Below are 18,433 nucleotides of genomic sequence, written 5' to 3'. Positions count from 1 at the left end.
GTGCTGGGCTGAAGACGGTTCCTCTTTTTTGAGAGGATTTCTCCTGCTTTTGAAAATATCCTCTCACAGGGCACAGATGAAGCAGGGGTTGCAAGAAAAACCACAGCAAGTTTATACAAGTTTGGATAAAGAAATTTGTGTCCAGTACTCCAGTAGCTATGTAACACGTACGTAATCCAATTCCACAACACGATGTGATGAGGGAATCAGCTGTGTTTTGCTGCCCATTTTATTTCGAATCTGGCGCGAACCGGTGAACCAGTTCCCGAATCAGTCACGTGGTACGGACTGCCCGCGAGGCCTCGAACGTCACTGCATACGTAATCAACGCAAGCCTCGATACGCGCTTCAGAAAAACGCCCCCGCGATTACCCGACGCGCGATTCGAAGCTTCGACACACAGGACACATCACTAGTTGCTGCATTTAAGTTTAATTATATTGACAAAAATGAATGTTTAAGTTTGAATAAATTGTTTGTGCAGTTAGTGTTCCCACATATTTATGTTAATTAATATTAAAAATAGTTACCCCAAATCCTTGGGTGGATTGTAAAACTAGTGAATAAATGTTTGGTTTTGATTTAAAGAAAATAATTCTTTGTAAAGAAAATCCTTAGTTAAAGTCTATTAAAATGTTTGTGAACTCTAAAATGTATACTTTAAAATACAATTGTTTATAAAAAAAAAGTGTTAAATGCAAAGAAGACACATTGTGTATATTTATTTAAGAACCACAGTTAAATTAACACAGTTAACCACATGGTAAATGGCTTTACTGAAGTGTATTTTGTTATTTCATCTGTCTTCTGTGTAATTTATCTGAATGGTTAATGAAATGTTCTTTATTTTTGTGTTGAAAGGTTTTTTACCTGCTGCTACCTACCAGCTATCAAACTAGTTGGTCTAAATAAAGTTGAGTGAAATTCAAAGTCTGGTCTTTTTCAAGTGTGGACACCTCACAGTCAGAGGAACACTTGACATCTATTGTTCAGTTCTGATGAGGCCATGTGAATTATACACCCCGTTTCCTGTTCTTTGCTGACAGGAGTGGCACTTGTTGCTATCTTCAGCTGCTGTACTCCCTCCGCTTCAAGTTTCGACGCGTTGTGCGTTCAGAGATGCTCTCCTGCATACCTTGGTTCTAACAACTGGTTATCTGAGTTACTGTTAGCTTCTTGTCAGCTCAAATCAGACTGTCAGTTCTCCTCTGACCTCTGGCATCAACAGGGATTTTTTTTTTTCAGAGCACTGCAACGTCTATAAGTCTAAACGTGCTGCCCTATGATGGGATGATTAGATATTTACAGTGTCCAGATGAACCCAATAAAAGCGCCAGTGGCACTAGTTGGTTCAGTTTTTTGTTCTGCCTCTTTGTTAGCAGTCTAGTGACCACAGATTTTATGATATCGTTTTTTATGGATCATCTTCAAACTTCACAACAGTATTCGAGGCCTTGGGGAACATGAGTACCTTGGTTGGCTAAGCATTTGACCCTCGATCATGTTGCAATAAAAACAAAACATAAAAAGGTTTAGTACAGCACTTGTCCTTTGGGGGGAGTTGCGCTCTCTGAGGCTTTCTTGTATACTGTGATAGTGGAACAAAATAAACATATACAGTACATCATGCATAATTCAATCACTGGTAATTTAATCTCCTTTTCCTCAAGCCAAATAAGGGTGGCGGTGACATGATTAAATTGGTAGGAAATAAATAAAAAAACAAAAAGCTGTCTTTTCTTTTATGCATTATTTATTGTGAAATAAAGTCAAATAGGGATTGGTGGAACAAAAAGGTTAAAAGGTAAAGAAAAAGCATAAAGTAACAGTGTTGAAGTTGTACTTAACCGACCTCTGTAAAGTGCAAAACTGTAAAGTTTTGCTTGTAAAAGCTTTTAAACCACACGCCCGTGCCATCTGGCTTCTGTCAGGTGCAGTGTGTACAAAACACACAGCGATGTGAAAACAATGCGGCATAATGTCATTCATGCGCTTGCTACTTTAGGCATTTCAGCGTGAGACAAAAATACTATGAGGCAAAAGTGAGAACCAGGAAATTTACTGCAATAACTTGAGCTGTGAGTCACACTGCCCGAGTGTAGGCCTGTGGTATGCCACCGCTATTAACTCTGGCAAAGGAGAACTTAAACCATAAAATCTAAACCTAAGGTAAGAAAACAAATGAATGATATCCAGTAGGTCAAATTACCCTCCTTCAAAGCAAGAGAAAGCCTGCGTGTGCCGTTGACATGTGACATGATGTAAACGCAGATTAACACGTGACCACTAAGAGCTACGATACAGAGTTAGAAGAAAAAGTCCACAATGAAAAAGAGCGAAGGAATATTTTCATTTTCATACTTTATTTATGCACAGTATCCGTCATACCACAAATAACAGAGGAACGAGAAGAATCAGGTTAACAAAAAGCAAGGGCAGTGAAAGGAAACATACAAACATCCCTGTGGCTCTAACTGTAGCCTGTAGTGGTTCTGTACCCTGACTAGCCCAACTTATGATGATCTCTGTTAAGGGGTTGTTTTTGTTTTTAAATCCCTCTTTCAGTTCAGATTCTCAATGTGAGACATGTAAACACGCAGATTAAACGTAGAGATCTCATTTTGGTCCTGATATGTGACAGCTGCAGGGCTTAAAAGCTGTGGTAAAAAGTCTTCCTTAATTTGGCAGTTCATTTTGAAGATTCACTGTTTTAATTTGTACATATTGGTAATTAAAACACAAACAAAAAAAAACAACAAAAAACCCCAAAGAAATACAGAAATAAACAAACTGCTTGACGCACCTGACTGAAATCAAAAAAAGACTGTTTGGCACCGGTAAACAAAAAGCCATTAGAAGCAATTTCCACACATTTGTCTGCTTATATTTCAGCATTTTAGCCAAACAGGTCCGGCTACATGACAGCGAAACTGGGAAGAGACATGAAAGCGCACGATGCTGCTTGGACTGGGATGGTGGGGGTTTGTCTAATTCTGCGCGGTAAGGTGGGAAACTTCATGCTCCACACCAGGCATCTCTGTATTTCATGCAAGGGGTCGTTCTCATGCTTAGATCAGGCCTCGCCTCACGCATGCACACACGATATATATAAAGAATGGACGTATTTCGGCCCCGCAGGAAGGGCTCTGAAATCCTCATTAGCATTAACGTGGTTTAGTTACATAAGGAGTCAGCCCTGAGACGACCAAGGCAAGAGGGCATTCAACGGTTCCACGCACAGTAAGTGCTGCATATTCTCTATATGACACTGAGTAGAAAACAATGGATAAGTAGTGGAAATACATATAACAAGGTTTGCTGATACCAAAGCTACCAAAGATTCAGCCAAATGTTATATATCTCTTCTTAGGGCTAATCTAAACATAGAAATGTCCGAACCGTCTACGGTAATAAAAGCACATTCAGTTCGTAGTATAAAATCTGCAAGTAGCTCGTCGCTTCGAAACATATTTACATAAAAGACCCCCCAGAAACGAATAAATAAAACAAAAACACGGTCGACTCACGACAGAGGGGTTAGACGTCGCTCTGAATGTAAAAGCTGTCTTTTAAACAGAACATTAAAACAGGGACAAACCCCCTTTTTTTGTTTTTCCCAATTAGGACCCTCTCTTTAGAAGAAAACGTATGACAGTTATATAGCAACGCTGTTTATATCGTAATACTAAACTTTACAATGATACCAGACGTGTAATGCATCCTAGAGTCTACTGCTCGTACAGAGTCAGAAAATAAGCATGCAACAGAGATTTGCTTTGTGCATATGGAAAATAGCATCGTTATCATTCAAAACACTGCGACTCTTTAGCCACACTTTTCTGACCCTATAGCCACTGTAGGCAACATCTGTTGCATTGAAAAAACCTAGACAGTTTGTAACTGTAGCACAGTTTGATTCAGCTTCTCCATGTCAGGTTAGGTATACTGTAGTTTTACATGAGCTACAAAACAACAGATACAAACAGCCCCTGTTTAAGGGTTTCGGTTATTTTTTTTCACTGGGAAAAAAAGGCCAGAGGAGGAAGAGTGGAGAAAAAAACACTACAAGGACAGCAATAGAAATGTGTTATTCCACTTCTACTTTGGCACACAGTATACTACCTCTTTTTTTGTTTGTTTCTTTTAGTATATAAATATAATTTACACATGTAGCAGTTCAGAAGTAGATAAAGCCGGGACAGAGCAGAAAAAATAGGTTCCGTATTTGTTGTGCATTGCAGCTCTTTGTGTGGTGACATGGGGGAAGCATGAGAGGTGGGATGAGCTGGAAAACTGATTAAATACCTAAAGAGATAGTAACTGATACTGACACATATTTGTTCACAAGGTAAAGGCTGCGGGTCTGGAAAAAGAGGCAGAGAGTTAGAATAAAAGAACATACTGTGAGATGTTTGGGAAAGCGATTCTCTTTAGATTGTACATATATGGTTTTCACACTTTGCTCCTCTCTCCTCGGTCATTTCTCGATGCGGGTGTTGATAGCTAGTAGACGGAGCACTGCGGAGGATGAATCGAGTCTGTTGACAGCGGGGTGTTTGGTTGAGACCGGAAAGAACCTGTATACAGTGACAGTCATTCTTTTTTTGTGTGGTTTTCCTTCTTTAAAATCTCCGTTCTCTCTCTCCTCATACCACGCTGTGCAGGGATGGATGGAGGAACTGAGGGTTGATGTAGGAAAAGCCGGCGAACTCGCCCTGGTCGATGTTGGCAATGACCAGCTGGTCCGGAGGGGTGAGGACGGGTTGGGTACGCGTGAAAAACTTGTCAAAGTTTTCTGCTCCTTTGCCGCACTGAAAGAGATAAATAAAAAAAAGGGATGTCAGATGCAGAAAAGGGTCAGTTATCTTTTTGATCACCGGGCAGTAAAAAGCTGGTTAACAGTAACAGGATTGGAGTGGCATGATGAAAGGCGCTTCCTCGCTTTCGTTAGAAAGCTTCACAACAGTCCCAGGGAAGGGGTGCAGGAAAATGTCAAAGCCTGATGTGTAGCCGGGCAGATGCTGTAATTAGATTAGGAGCTAACCCTAAGCACCCACAGTGGAGGTCATTAGCATCGGTTTGTGGCCCCGCTCGGGGCTTTCATGTGTCTAAGCTGCTGAATATATATACGGTTATAGCCGTGTGTTGTGCACAGTCACGACACTTACAGGAAAATGAGATGAATTCACTCTGAATGAATAATCCACAACAAAAACAAACCTGTAGTGCATTTCAGAGCCTGCTGTTCCCAACGCATTTTCCTCAGGAGACATATCAGCATGTGAGGCATTTTCAGCTTCTTCTATAATATTACAGAAGCCAAACCATAAAGGCTCAGATGGAGGCTTTGTTTGGCAGTCCCTTCAGACCAATTAATGACACAGTGTACGAGATCACAACTGTGATACACCGCATAGCCCCCTGAATGGATGGATCTGCTTTTAGCAGTGTTTTCCTCCCCCTTGTGTGAGGAGAGGCAGACACATCCGCTGTGCAACCCGGCATCTATCAGGGCCTTTGTGTGGAAGTGAAGGGGAACTCTACTCTTGGAGAGCTATTTTTAATCATTGGTGGCAGCGGTTGTGTTGCTTTAAGCGCTGTAGGCAGCGAGGGGATGGAGCACGTGGGGGTCCGCAAACAGAGAATGGAGCGTTTGTGGTGACAGCAGGATGTTTAGGTGTCAGCAGCAGGCAGCGGGGCAGGTGGCTGCAGCTGGGATGCAGCCTTCAGTTCTTCAGAGTGCATATAAACCACAACACCAGCTGGAGGTGAACGAGAATACAAACAAAAGACGAGTGTTTGTTTTTTATGTTTGTGTTCTTTAGAATTGTTTAGGTCCCACTTTGCATGATTTATTTGAATTTATTGTTTTTTTGTGGGGCTTTTTTGCCGAAAGGTGAATAAACCCCCAATAAATAATTTAACGTTGCTGCTTTACGATCATTTGTGATATTATACTAGACCATGTAAACACCAATCAAATCTTTCTGCATCTGGAAATATTCACCTGAAGGAACAGATTTCACGAAATGCAACATAGAAACAAAAAAATACAACAAAAGGTGTTTTTTCCGTTTAGCTCAGCTGGAGCCATGTATTGATAAAAAGAAGCTGAGGCAAAGATGAAATGATAGAACGTGTCACTAAATGCACAAAAAAATATATGTTTTAAAAAAGCACCAAACAAACTAATTCACCTCCAAGTATGTGTTGAATTCATAAAATTCTACTAACACATAAAATCACATAATAAGTAATTATCCGGGAAATTTCCAGAATAAAACAAAAATATATTAACGCATTAGTGCCAAATATTATAGGAAGGATTAAGCAAACTGACAGTGCAGGTTGTATTTCTGGGCTTTTTCACTCATTTTCAGTGATGTCCTTGTACCCGAACATTTTCAGGGGAATATTTTTAATTTTTTAATCCATTTAACTTTGACCTATAAATGATTTAAGTGTTAAAAACGGGCATCTAACTCAATGAACGAAGCAGTGTTTTGTTTACACATTACAGACAATTTGGAAGATAATTCATTTTAAATGTAAATCAGTAGCATCCAGGCTTACTTTTCCAAACTTTTGGTTCAAATCATCGCCAATATGCATGGAGGAGGTCAGGATGGAGTGGCTGCATTTCAGCCAGCGATGTTGGGAATTTTGTCAAAATTGTTCAAATTATTAATTTTTGATGCACTATGCAATGCAAATCTGAGAAGCAGAAGAAGCGTGGGATCATCTTGACAGAGAACAGAACAAAAGGCAGCCAACATTCAAAGAAAAGCTTTGAATGTCTTTCAAGAAGCCTCGAGAACTATTCCTGAAGACTAATGAAAGGAATGACAAGAAAGCTGAGAGTTCAGACTATGTTTAAGAATAAAGGTGGTCAAACCAAATGTTGACTTTCAAGGTCGTTAGAATTACACAAATTCTTTCTTAGCCTTATATACAGGATTTTCATGCATGTTTGTATATTTTATTAGTTGCAACTATTTCCAATTTTCCTAGTAAAATATAAAGAGATGAGGGGTGGCTTAAGACTTTTGCACAGCACAGCTTCAGTGTTGTTCTTTCATGTTGGAAGCACACTCAGCCTCCACTCACCACTTTGGGTTTAAATGGTGGCTGGATCTCTCTGTTGGCCAGGCGCTCCCAGTCGATGCGTCTGAAGAAGGCCTGCTCTCTGATGTCTCTCTCACCCTCCAGGCCACAGCCGAGACGCTTTGAGGGGTGCTTGGTCATCAGCTGGTGACAAACGGAGGAAGAAAAAGAAGAGATGGAGGCAGCTTGAGGGAAGAAGGTAAAAATAGGACAGCAGGAGGACTGTGAAAGGATCTTAAAAACGTAAATATAGAAATGGCATATTTTAAATCCTTGCTTCCATCGGCAACATTATGCAGAGCCAGACTGACACTCAACCAGCTTATATATAGTTACAAGCAATCACGCCACCTTTTCATCGCTGCTTTTTTTTTTCTGAATCAACAGCCGCTTTTAATTTCAACTGTGAATCATTTGTTGCAAATGAAATGTGAAGAAAATAATAAGAGGGGTCAGGATAGTCTCTCTCGTCAGCGGCTCTGAGACGATGAAAGATATTTATAGTGGCGGGACGCAGCCACAGGATGTAATATCATAATAAATGAAGGCGGGTGTGTTATTAAAAACTCAATCAGACCGCGCTTGAATCTTAATAGAATTGTCTCCGGTTTCTAAATTTGCTGTGAAAACTCATTTCCATGTTGGTAAACAATCATAATAATGACGACCTTGATGCCAACTTGACTGTGATGATGTCAAAGTCCCCAAGTGTGAGAAAAAACCCCAGGTGGTCACTAAATAAAGGGTTAGTGTTGAAAGCCATGGAAATCGGTGATTTGGTGCATTTTTCCACATAAATGTTAGTGTGAAAAATTATTTCCTGCTACAGTGAAGCAGCATATTCTTAAAAAGGATCCTTAAAAATGACTGGTAATATTTATAATGTATTTACATCACTGTGGGCCGTGTTGCTAGGCAATCGAGCACAAGTCGGATTGCTTCTAGTCACCGATTTGAGAAAATGCAAAAAAGGTTAAAAGTAGCTTAAAGTTGCTTGTTTGGTGTAACAGTGTGTGTCTGGTTCGAGAAACAAACCCTGACGATGACAAGTTGTACTGCTGTTACCAAAACTGGTCCAAACTGGGAGTCATTTTCCAGGCGTGGAGGGTGTAATGAAAAACATGGGACACATTTGCTGTTGCAGTGTTCTGTCTCTACAGTTTTTTATTGCACTTTTATCAAAGTGCAATAAAAAACTGACTGGAGATCCCATGAGGAAGAGCATCTAAAGCAATGTTTTTTTTAGCTACAACATGCTTGTACCATATTGGATCCCCTTTTGCTTTAATTCTTTGTCGCATAGATTCAAAAAGGTGTTGGAAACACTTTCGTGTTGACATGATGGTATCACCCAGTTGCTGCAGATTTGTCGGCTGCACATGCTTGACGAGAATCTACCGTTTCACCACATCCCAAAGATGCTCTACTGGATTGAGATCTGGTGACGGTGGGGGTCATTTCAGTACATTGCATATATTGTCATGTTCAAGATTATTTGAGCTTTGTGACATGGCACCACCACGCTGGTGGAAGCGGTTTTTCAGGTAGTACTCAGGTGTGGCGTTTAAAAGATGCTCAGCTGAAACTAAGGTGGAAGAGTGTACTAGGAAAAATATCCCCCTCACCGCTATATCACCACCAGCAGGCGGAATCACCAATAAAGCAGGATGAATCAAGGCTTTCTTGTTGTTTATATCAAACTCTGAGCCTAATATCAGAATAGTGCAGCAGAAACTGAGACTCAGACCAAGCAACAGTAACAAGCTGTACCCTTCATATTTTTTGTTGACAGGAGTGGAACACGATGTAGTCGTCTGCTACAAGTTTCAACACGTTGCACATTCAGAGATGTTTTTCTGCAGCTTTTGAAGTAGCTTGAGTCTAACGAATGACTATTTCAGTCATTGCTCACAGGATATTTTCTCTTTTTCTCTGTAAATCTACATTTCTAAATGCTCTGAGTTAATGCCATGTTATTGCTGATTAGGTATTCCTGTTAATGAGCAGTTAATGAAGTGGTTAGTGAGTTAAATCTGCAATAACTGTACAATGCTATCACGTCAATATGGACCAAAATCTGTGAGGAATGTTTCCAGGATCTTGATGAATCTATGACATGAAGAAATAAGGCAGCTCAGAAAAGGAGGTCCAATTTCTGTTTTCTAGTTTGATCACTCATGTCTGACATGCCTCTGATGTTCAGTGTTTGGGTTCTCAGCAGCACGTAACACCAACTTAGAGTGGATAAAAATAATAATACTATACACTAACTACGATAACTATAAGTGTCCAGTAAGTATGTCTACAATGGCAGCAAACAAGTAATTACTGTATAGCAGCTGCTCCAGGGTAGAGCAGTGGACTCTCTGAGAGCAACGTTTGAGCTTAAGGGGTTAAAAGCTTTTGTGTCCAACAGATCAGACAGGATTCTTTGTTTCATGATTTGAGCTTTGATAAATATAACATAATATTTTTTCATTAAATCATACCCGACTCTTGCACACGACAGCTACTGAAACCAGCTTTCTGTTATATCCTATATCATTATACCCTGGAGGTTCAGCTACCAGTAGCAGAGCGGTGTCCTGTGAAGTGAGATTAATGACTTACCGAGCTGTGTCGAGCTTAAAGCCAGAGTTTTCTGTGGCTCTACCTGGCTAAACCTTTTTACTGTGGATCTGGTACTAATTGAATCTCAAGCCTTCTGCTCAAGGAGTTCTCTTAACAAATAAACAGATTTAGCAAAGAAGCAGGAGCCTTTTATCTGAAGTCCTTTGGCCTTTTACACAATACTTACTCCTTTGCAGATGGACACAGCTTCTTTAGACATGGACTTGGGGTAGGACACATTGTGCTCCATGATAGACTGGAAGAGCTCGTCCTCGTCTTCTCCATCAAACGGCGGCTGAAGAGAACAGAAGCAGTGTCGGAGAGTTCAGACAAAAGATGATGATGATGATGATAATGAAGATGACGATTTGCAGCTTGTTATGTGGAAGACACTTAGGCGGCAACTCTGGCAGGTGAAGGTGATTCGCTGTGGTGTTAAGTGTGTTATGAGGCGTTGCTATCTCTGTAAGCTGTTGTTGTACTTACGGTTCCTGTGTGGTTCACTCCAGGTTACTCAAAGCAGCGACACGTCTTATGAGCGGTAAACAAACAGCAAATCCTGGTATAACAGTTTATGTGATTGTTTTCAAGCATGAACCACCTAAACTAAGAAAAATGTCTTCCTCCAGACTGTTGCCTGGAAACTGGAAACCTTTTATTCACACCTTAAGTATCTGAGCCAAGGTAACTTGCGATTTCTTTTTCCAAGGACACACACTGGTTATAATAATAAGACGAAATATTGCAGTGCTTTGCTGCAGTCACTTTTAATCTTCAATCAAAACCAAACTATTCACAGAGATATTGTGAGGCTTCTCACTATTCTCTTTCATTTCTGAGCATTGGGAAGATAATTACTTGTCATTCCCCCTGTCTCTCTTTTTCTTCAACAAATTGCTCGTCTTTCATTAATACAGCTGGAGCCACTTCAGCTAGCTGCTGTTTCCGTCATCAGTTAATCTGATTACTATGCTAGCCGATCTTAATTAATTAATTTTCATCTAAAATGTCAGAATATAGAGAAGGAGAAAATGCCCCACAGTTTCCTAGAGATTGAAGGCACATCTCGAAATCTCTTTGTTTAAAGCAGATGGTCAGTGGCGTAGTACAGGAGCTCATCGGGCTCATCATGCCTCAAAACTCACAGGTTACTATAATGTGTGGAGTAAAGAAAGAAAGTGATAAGCTTTGTTGCTTTGTGGGAAGAAAAAACTCTGGAAACTCTGGCAGAACCAGGAGGAGGGTCAGCCATGTGTTCCATCCAAAGTGGGATGGATGCTAGCTTTCCTAACAAGACCAGGTTTTCCAGGGGAACAGCCAATAAGACTTCAAGAAATCAGAGATCCAAATGACTGCAGGAAACGCTTTGAATGCAGGCTGTGCTTGAGTGGCAGCTAATATTAAAATGTGAGCTATATCTGATTAACTTGCAACAGGTTTAAGCACAATTTTAAGAATACATTTGTAAGTACAACTGGTGCATGAAAAACAACGCATTACCTGTCCTGCCAGCATCTCGTACAGAAGAACTCCATAGGCCCACCAGTCCACTGATTTCCCATAAGGCTGGTATGCTATAATCTGAAAGTAATGAGAAAAGAAAATATATTCAAAAAGTGGAATAACTGTGAGGGCATGAAGCAACAACATCCCTGCTGTCAAAATCCTTTTCTAACCTGCCTTTATTCTGTCACTGCTGCTCGACTCTGTGCAGAAAAAGGTGACGACTGCAGTGTTGTACTGTATGCAACCAAAGGCAGACACAGTGAACGTATCAGAGAAAAGTGAACAAGCAAATCAACCGCCATTAAACACATTCAGCTATTCCGAGCTTCCATAACAAAAGCGTTTTCTCCTACCATCCAATTTGCCATCCCACAACTGCCTCCCACACACAGACTACACACGCGAAATGATAATCATGGAGACGCAAAAGCAACGCGCTAAAGCACAGCTGCACACAAACGCAGCAATTTATGCAGCTCCCAAAGTTATAATTTGTAGCTTGGCTTTCTTGGGAGATAAACCCACAGCCATGCGAGGTGCAAATGTTTACATCTTTCTCTGGATTCATTAACTTAAGAAAAAAAAATACAGTTTAGAATTAAAGCCTTGTCAATCTCTGTCAATGTTCCTGCATATTTAATGATTTAGAAAGTTATTAATATGTGGTGTTATTTTAGCAGGTGGAGTAGTAGTCAGGAAGTTTAAAAAAAAGAAAACGACTAAGAGTAAGGGCTTCCCTCACCTCCCACCTGGGAGATGCTCCCCTCTGAATCATTGCAGACAGATTGTATATATACACGTATATATGCGTATGCATGCACATAATACTAAACACATAATCACACATTTCATCACCCTGAGTGACTCATCTCCTCCTTTTACTCTTAACTCTATTTCTGTTCCTTTTATTAGTGATCTGAAGTCTTTCTCTTTCCGAGCATCCACCCACAAATAATATTTTCTTTGAGCATCTGATTTCATGAGCCTCAGAGCAGCTCCGGTGCTCCTTGTCGTGATGAGTGTGAGTGGTTAAAAAAAAGAAAGTGATTAAAAAAAAAGCCCATCACAGATCACTTAAACGACTCTCACAGGCTTGAGAGATGTCTTGATATCCAAGAAACTTCAAACCATAACGGTGACATGAAGGCACACACCCACATCTTTCTGTTCATTTATTCACACTTTTTAAAAAGCCTGACTTTTTAACACATTATTACTCCAATGGTTTCAATCTTTCTCCATAATTCACTATAAGCTCTGTTGGATTCCACAATTCGGTGTTTTTATGCACTCATGAAAGACTTCCAAGGTCTGTTTTTAGAAAAATGAACATTTGAAGTGTTTATATGCACTAAATTTATAAATTGTAAAGTTTTTATGGATTCTTTTTAAACTGTTATATTACTAGTATGGTTAATCTGTGGTGGGCAAAATTAAGTTACATTAAGTTATCAGTGCTAATTTTTTTATTTGTTATCAGAATAGGGAGCTTTTAATTTCATTAATTTGCACATACACAGGTAGAATAATTAAATTCATTCTCCAACCAGCTTGGTCTCACACTGTCCACAGAAACATCGGCTTAAAGCAGCTTGCATGGCTTTATAGGTAATCTGTTTCAAAGCAGGCCTATAGTGCAGTACATGGTAAAAGATATGTTCCCCCTCCACCTAACTACTGTTCTCTTTTTTCAAAGTAGAAATCAAATTTAAAACAGTAAAAATCTCATTTTTCGTTCTACGATTTCAGTCACTGTAATGAAAATGCAAAGTTCAAGTACTGGACAATCAGAAAGACCGACAAAACTCCATTACATTACAGTATTAAACCAATAAGAAAGTCCCCAAAGAACCTGCACAGTAGTAATGTCGTCTTTGTTTTGTTACTCTCATTGTAATCCCTGGGTTTTGTTTTGTTGTTGTTTTTTTGTTGCAGACATCTCACCTCCGGTGCGATGTAGTCTGGGGTGCCGCAGAAAGTGCGCGTGGTCATTCCTTCGTACATGTTTTCCTTACACATGCCAAAGTCTGCTATCTTGATGTGGCCCTCGTAGTCCAGCATCACATTGTCGAGCTTCAGATCCCTGCAGCAGAGGCGGCATTTGTGTGAGTGCATTTGTGACTCCTTTAATACTTCTTACATGCGGCTAAGCCAATATTTCTGCACCGTCTCTGAGCAGTTTATCTGCCTGCGGCGTACATCATACACTGAGTAATAAGCAGTAATTTCTAGGTCTGAAATTATTTTCCCATCAGCTTTTTATCTCTATGCTGTCGTTGCTCTTACAATTCAGCCCGCATCTCTGCTTGTGTTTTATGTCTCGATTCTTCATTTTCCTCCCCACCCCCGGCCTTCTGGCGGTTACGTCTGTCACATACTAGACTCTGTATGTCAAGCAGAGCGCTACTCGCATATGAAGAATGAACGTGAGCATTTGGCTGAAGTACTGAAAAGGAGCGGGGTGACCTTGGCCTCCTTCAATCACATTTTTTTTTTTAGAATTGAGTGATCAGTATGGATGTAATACTGTGGCTTAGGGAAAGACTGACGATCAAGGCATAGCTACATGTCCATTTTAATCTCTTTGTTTAGGGGCTCAGGAGATAGTGCGGGTTATCTACTAACAGGATGGTCAATGATTAAATCCTCGGCTCCTTCCTGATTATCACTGGGAAAGACACTGAACCACAGGTTGGGCCCGGTGAGTCAATCGTCTGTACGAATGTGTGTCTGAAGAGGCGATTGAGGCTTGCAGTAAAAAAGTGCTCGAGTGTTAAAATTAAATGCAGTTAGTGATGAAACATCATGACAAGCATCAACACCTGTCACCCACCTGTAGATGATCCCCTTTCGGTGCAAGAAAAACAAACCGACAGCAATCTCTGCGGCATAAAACCTGCAAAATTGAAAAACAGACATAATATACAAGCCATAAAATAGGCTGTATATCTTCCCAAAAGAAAACTGTCTGGGAATATATTAAAGGTTCCCTTTCCCTTTCCCTAAAGAATAATAAATTACAAATCATGGTGACCTGACACTATGAGCAAGCCAGAGTGTGTCACTGAGGGAAAATGCACCAAATAAAAACTTTCAGCTGGGGTTTGTAATGCGTCTTTTCAGCAGACGGTGCTTCGTGTTGTAGATTGTCATTTTTTGTTGCGTTCTTTTTCGCTCTCTTCTGAAAGTAGGCTGTTATATTTCTTGACACCTATTTGACAAGTCTGCTCTGATGGACAGAATGAAAAGAGTTGAAATTACAGAGAAGTGCTTCCTGTGATGGGCGTAGAAAGTATGACTAGCAGCAGTGTGGAGACCACAGATCATGGAGTGTCAATGAAATCCAGCGACAGCAGAGGCAAGCAAAATAACTATTAACCGTCTTAAAGTGGGGGAGTTAAACTCGTCTCAGCTACGACACGGGTGAAGAATGAAGCATCGCGTTGACTGACGTTTAGTGGAGCTATAAATACCCACGCAACTGAACCAACCGTCAGGTGCAAAGCAGTGTGTAACCAGGTAGACGGGGCTCATATTGTGACAGGAAAGGTGAATGAATGAAAGGTAGTAGTGCTTTTTTCCCCTTGTTGCAGGAATGCACTGATCCAGCGTTTTCAGTTACAATCTGATTCGATATCTGCTGACGCAGAGCCTTCTTCAAGTTTTGGGCGTCAGTACAACAGATCATCTGCCTCCATCTCACCCTAACCCCAGCATCCTCCTCACAGCAACCCTCTGCAAGTCCTCCTTCACTCCATTCATCAGTCTTCTCTGTTGTCTTCCTTATTTCCTCATGCCTAGCAGCTTTATCTTCAACATCCTTCGTCCTGTATATCCACTATCCCTCCTCTGCACATTTGCAAACCTTCTCAGCTTTGCCTCTCTAACCAAATTTCTGTTGCTCTGATCGTTCTGATATACTCATTCCTAATCCTGATCTCCCTTGACGAAAATCTTATTAAGTACCAATCCCAAAATTGAATTAATAAGCCCTAGTCCCCATTGTGAGGAACAGAACGGGAATTATTTTTAAATGTTAAAGGCAGCATTGGGTCCAACTTAAACATGGCCCGAGTTCACAAATTAACTGTTGCAAATAAAAAACAAGTAGGAAGAGAAATTTACTGAACTGCTTTTGTGTTACCAAGACGATGACAGACAAGGCAATCAAAATACATGGAGCCATGCAAATAAAAGCTTATGCAAGAGGATGCACTTTCCCAACGTAGCCACAATAGCTCGTTTTTCAGCCAAAATAAGCTGTTTCTCTTAAGTTCTCTACAAGTATTACCTGTTTACTTTTCTTACTCAAGAAATAAGCTGCCTGTGTAGGTGATACTGCATGTCCAGGCTTCGTCCTCACTCATCTCCCTCCACGCTACATGACATCATAGAACTGAACTGGATAGATAGGGCCATACATCAGCTTAGAGTCACCAGTACAAATACCAGATTGGTGCATCCTGAATACTCAGACACCACTGGCCCATGAGCTGCACCGAGACTCTCTGTTTTCAGCCTTTTATCTAGCATAATCATATTGTTATATTTAAAATATATCATATCTTAGAATCACCTAAAAATAATGTTATTTCAATATGATTTTCCTCTTAATTTGACACTCATCTTGTCAATATGTACCAGGTTAAAAGGAATACTATAGTTCACACATTACTCTACTATAGTACTGGGCATCATTACTGTAAGTATGTGTACTTTTAAATAACTTGACGTGACTATAAAACATGTAAGCTGCCTGCAGGATATCAACATCAACATCCTTACACAGCCTGTGGCTCCTTAAACTTGCCCATACGCTGGATATGATACATGAGGTCTCCTCCGTTAATGTACTCCATCACAAAGTACAACCGATCCTACACACACACAAAAAAAGAAGAAAAAAAATTAGTTATTGTCCACGATTACATAAAGATAAACACCTCACACTGTGAATCTGTGCAGATATAATATTCAGTGTCTAAAAGTCTACAGCCATATATCTTAGAGTTACAGTATAATTCAGACTGAATACATTCTTCTATTAAAGCCTGCTGTACAGATTATAGATCTATATTATAGGACACAAAGGTTTGATCATTAAATATAATTTTATTTAAGGACTTCTTGAGTCACCCGGTCTACGCACAGAGTTGACGTCATACAGGAGGACTTTGTATTCAAAGGGTGGTCTCAGTTCAGTTTCAATTTTCTCTGCAGGAGCACCGTTCAAATAAATGTAAGTAGGAAAAGCAAATATAGACGTAATGACAGACACACACAATAGGACACACAGATTGAGCACTAAGTAACGGCTCCCTTTGTAAATTAAACGGATATTTTTGGAAGTGTGATTAAAAACTTTGACGTCAGCAGGGGCTGAAGTTTCTACACACCACTGTCTGGAAGCAGGAGTGGAGCTGCGTGAGGAAGGGCGGTTTGTCTCTCAGGGCCAAGACTCTCTTCTCCACCATTGTACATTCGACGTCATCGTCCTGGATCACGACATCTTTCTTCAGGATCTTTATAGCGTACAGCTCCTCCGTCGACTTCATCTCAGCCAGCATCACCTGCAACGGGGGGAGACGCCAAGAGCCAAAGCCACCATAAGACAAAGATAAAAAACAAAATCAAGCAAATGAAAAAGCACAGGAGCATCTATTTTCTCTCACCTTGCCGAAGCTGCCCTTCCCGAGCAGAGCCAGGAAGTTGAAGTCATTGAGTCGGACCCGGTCCATATTCCCTGACGGGAAGCTGAACCGCCGGTGGTCTGATGGCGTGATCACTTTCTTACCGTGTCCCAGCTTTGCTTTCTGCAGAGACAGACGTGTGTTAGGATACAGACTGCATTCACTCACGTGCCAAATAGAGTCAAATTAGAGTTTGAGCGTGGATAAGGTTTGCACATTTTTGTTCTGTGCTTCAGATTTTGTTTTTGCTTGTAAATAACTGTAAGCATGATCCCAGCAAAGTTAAAGAAAAGAACTTAATCACCACCACCTTAATTTGTGACAGTCAAGAGGATGAAGGAAGTATACATGCCACCCGTTGCTGTTGTTTTCCAGTTTATGATAAGATATAAAAATCAGAAAACCATACTGTAACAACTCACAATGTAATACCAACAAAAACATGTCAAAATGTGATAAAAATATCTTTCGGAATGTTTGAAAATGCAACAAATTCTAATAAATTATGGTCAACGTGACAGTTCTTTACACGAAAGCATGCTGTAACATATTTACACCTCATTTAAGGTTACATTTTACAAATGGAGTTTTCGTGATTTGTTACATTTTCAATCTCTCTGGAGATATTTTAAAATGTTTCGCATGCTGACAATCACATTAATGCATGGGAGTTGCTTCTGTAATTGTTAGTTATTACATTGTGATATCGTTACAAAGAACAATGACAGACACATGCATCCATACAAAAAAAAAAGAAAAGAAAAACAGGTTTGCTGCATAATCACAAGAAAATATAAAGTCAAGCTTGTTTAATCCTTCCAGAGCCGACAGTAATCAGCATCTAATTTTTTTCTGGCACGCGTGGCAGTTTCTTTGTTATATTCAAACATCCTCGGTTATTCAGCGAGATCTCACTACTGGTGCATTTTGGGAAACTGTCTGGTGGACAGTCAGCGGGGGTTGCCAGTGTTGTGAGGATCCCTGTTGTTATAATCACTGCTCTGCTGAGCGTCTTTGAACAAAAAAAAAGGGGCAATTAGGACCCTGCCAGCTCCCATCACGGGTCCAGCGGTTGTCTGTTTCTGTCAGATGGAGCACACAAAAAACAACAACAAAAAGAAAAACATACAACCAGTGTGAGCCACGAGAGCTGTTTCCAGGACAACCGTTTCTCTACTCTTTACTAAATGTGACGGTATACTTCACTTAATACTTATCACATATTTATTGGACTCGGGTCACGTGGTTTTATGCGTACATCTGGTTAGGTCAGTGAGCAGCTGATTATTCTAAACATTAAGTAGGTATGTCAGTAAACAAGCAGGGCGGGATGAGTGATTTTCATTTTGACCCTGAGTGCCGCCTGATCCACTAATTCACTGCGGTTAATGAATTTCACCTGACAGTCCAAGTGTAATTGAGGTGGAGAGGAGACAACTGTGATGAAAATGAACTGACCAGATATTTGCAGGAGTGCGCAAAAGCGCGGGAGACAGGAAAAATCTAAATAAACAGCAGTCTAC

General features: G+C 40.4%; 1 protein-coding gene across 3 annotated transcripts in view; it reads right to left on the bottom strand.

Annotated features, from left to right (window-relative positions):
- Window positions 1–4,646: 4,646 nt before the first annotated feature.
- prkcab (protein kinase C, alpha, b) overlaps window positions 4,647–18,433 on the bottom strand; it is a 116,366-nt gene continuing 102,579 nt past the window's right edge. For 2 of the 3 annotated variants that reach the window (XM_085352397.1, XM_085352398.1), the window contains 9 exons: window positions 16,893–17,033; window positions 16,617–16,790; window positions 16,006–16,097; window positions 14,054–14,116; window positions 13,165–13,303; window positions 11,215–11,295; window positions 9,902–10,009; window positions 7,108–7,248; window positions 4,647–4,811 (listed from right to left, as the gene is read on the bottom strand). In XM_085352397.1, coding sequence (XP_085208523.1) covers window positions 4,647–4,811; window positions 7,108–7,248; window positions 9,902–10,009; window positions 11,215–11,295; window positions 13,165–13,303; window positions 14,054–14,116; window positions 16,006–16,097; window positions 16,617–16,790; window positions 16,893–17,033 — 1,104 coding nt within the window. The remainder of the gene's footprint in view (window positions 4,812–7,107; window positions 7,249–9,901; window positions 10,010–11,214; window positions 11,296–13,164; window positions 13,304–14,053; window positions 14,117–16,005; window positions 16,098–16,616; window positions 16,791–16,892; window positions 17,034–18,433) is intronic. The other variant, XM_085352396.1, reaches the window with a different exon arrangement.

The sequence above is a fragment of the Diplotaxodon limnothrissa genome, linkage group LG4, assembly GCF_057381915.1.
Source record: "Diplotaxodon limnothrissa isolate DT_005_m linkage group LG4, D_limnothrissa_male_GT1.1, whole genome shotgun sequence".
Taxonomy (NCBI): Eukaryota; Metazoa; Chordata; class Actinopteri; order Cichliformes; family Cichlidae; genus Diplotaxodon; species Diplotaxodon limnothrissa.
The sequence above is the reverse complement of the archived record's forward strand: the minus strand, read 5'-3'. Positions and strand labels throughout refer to the sequence as shown.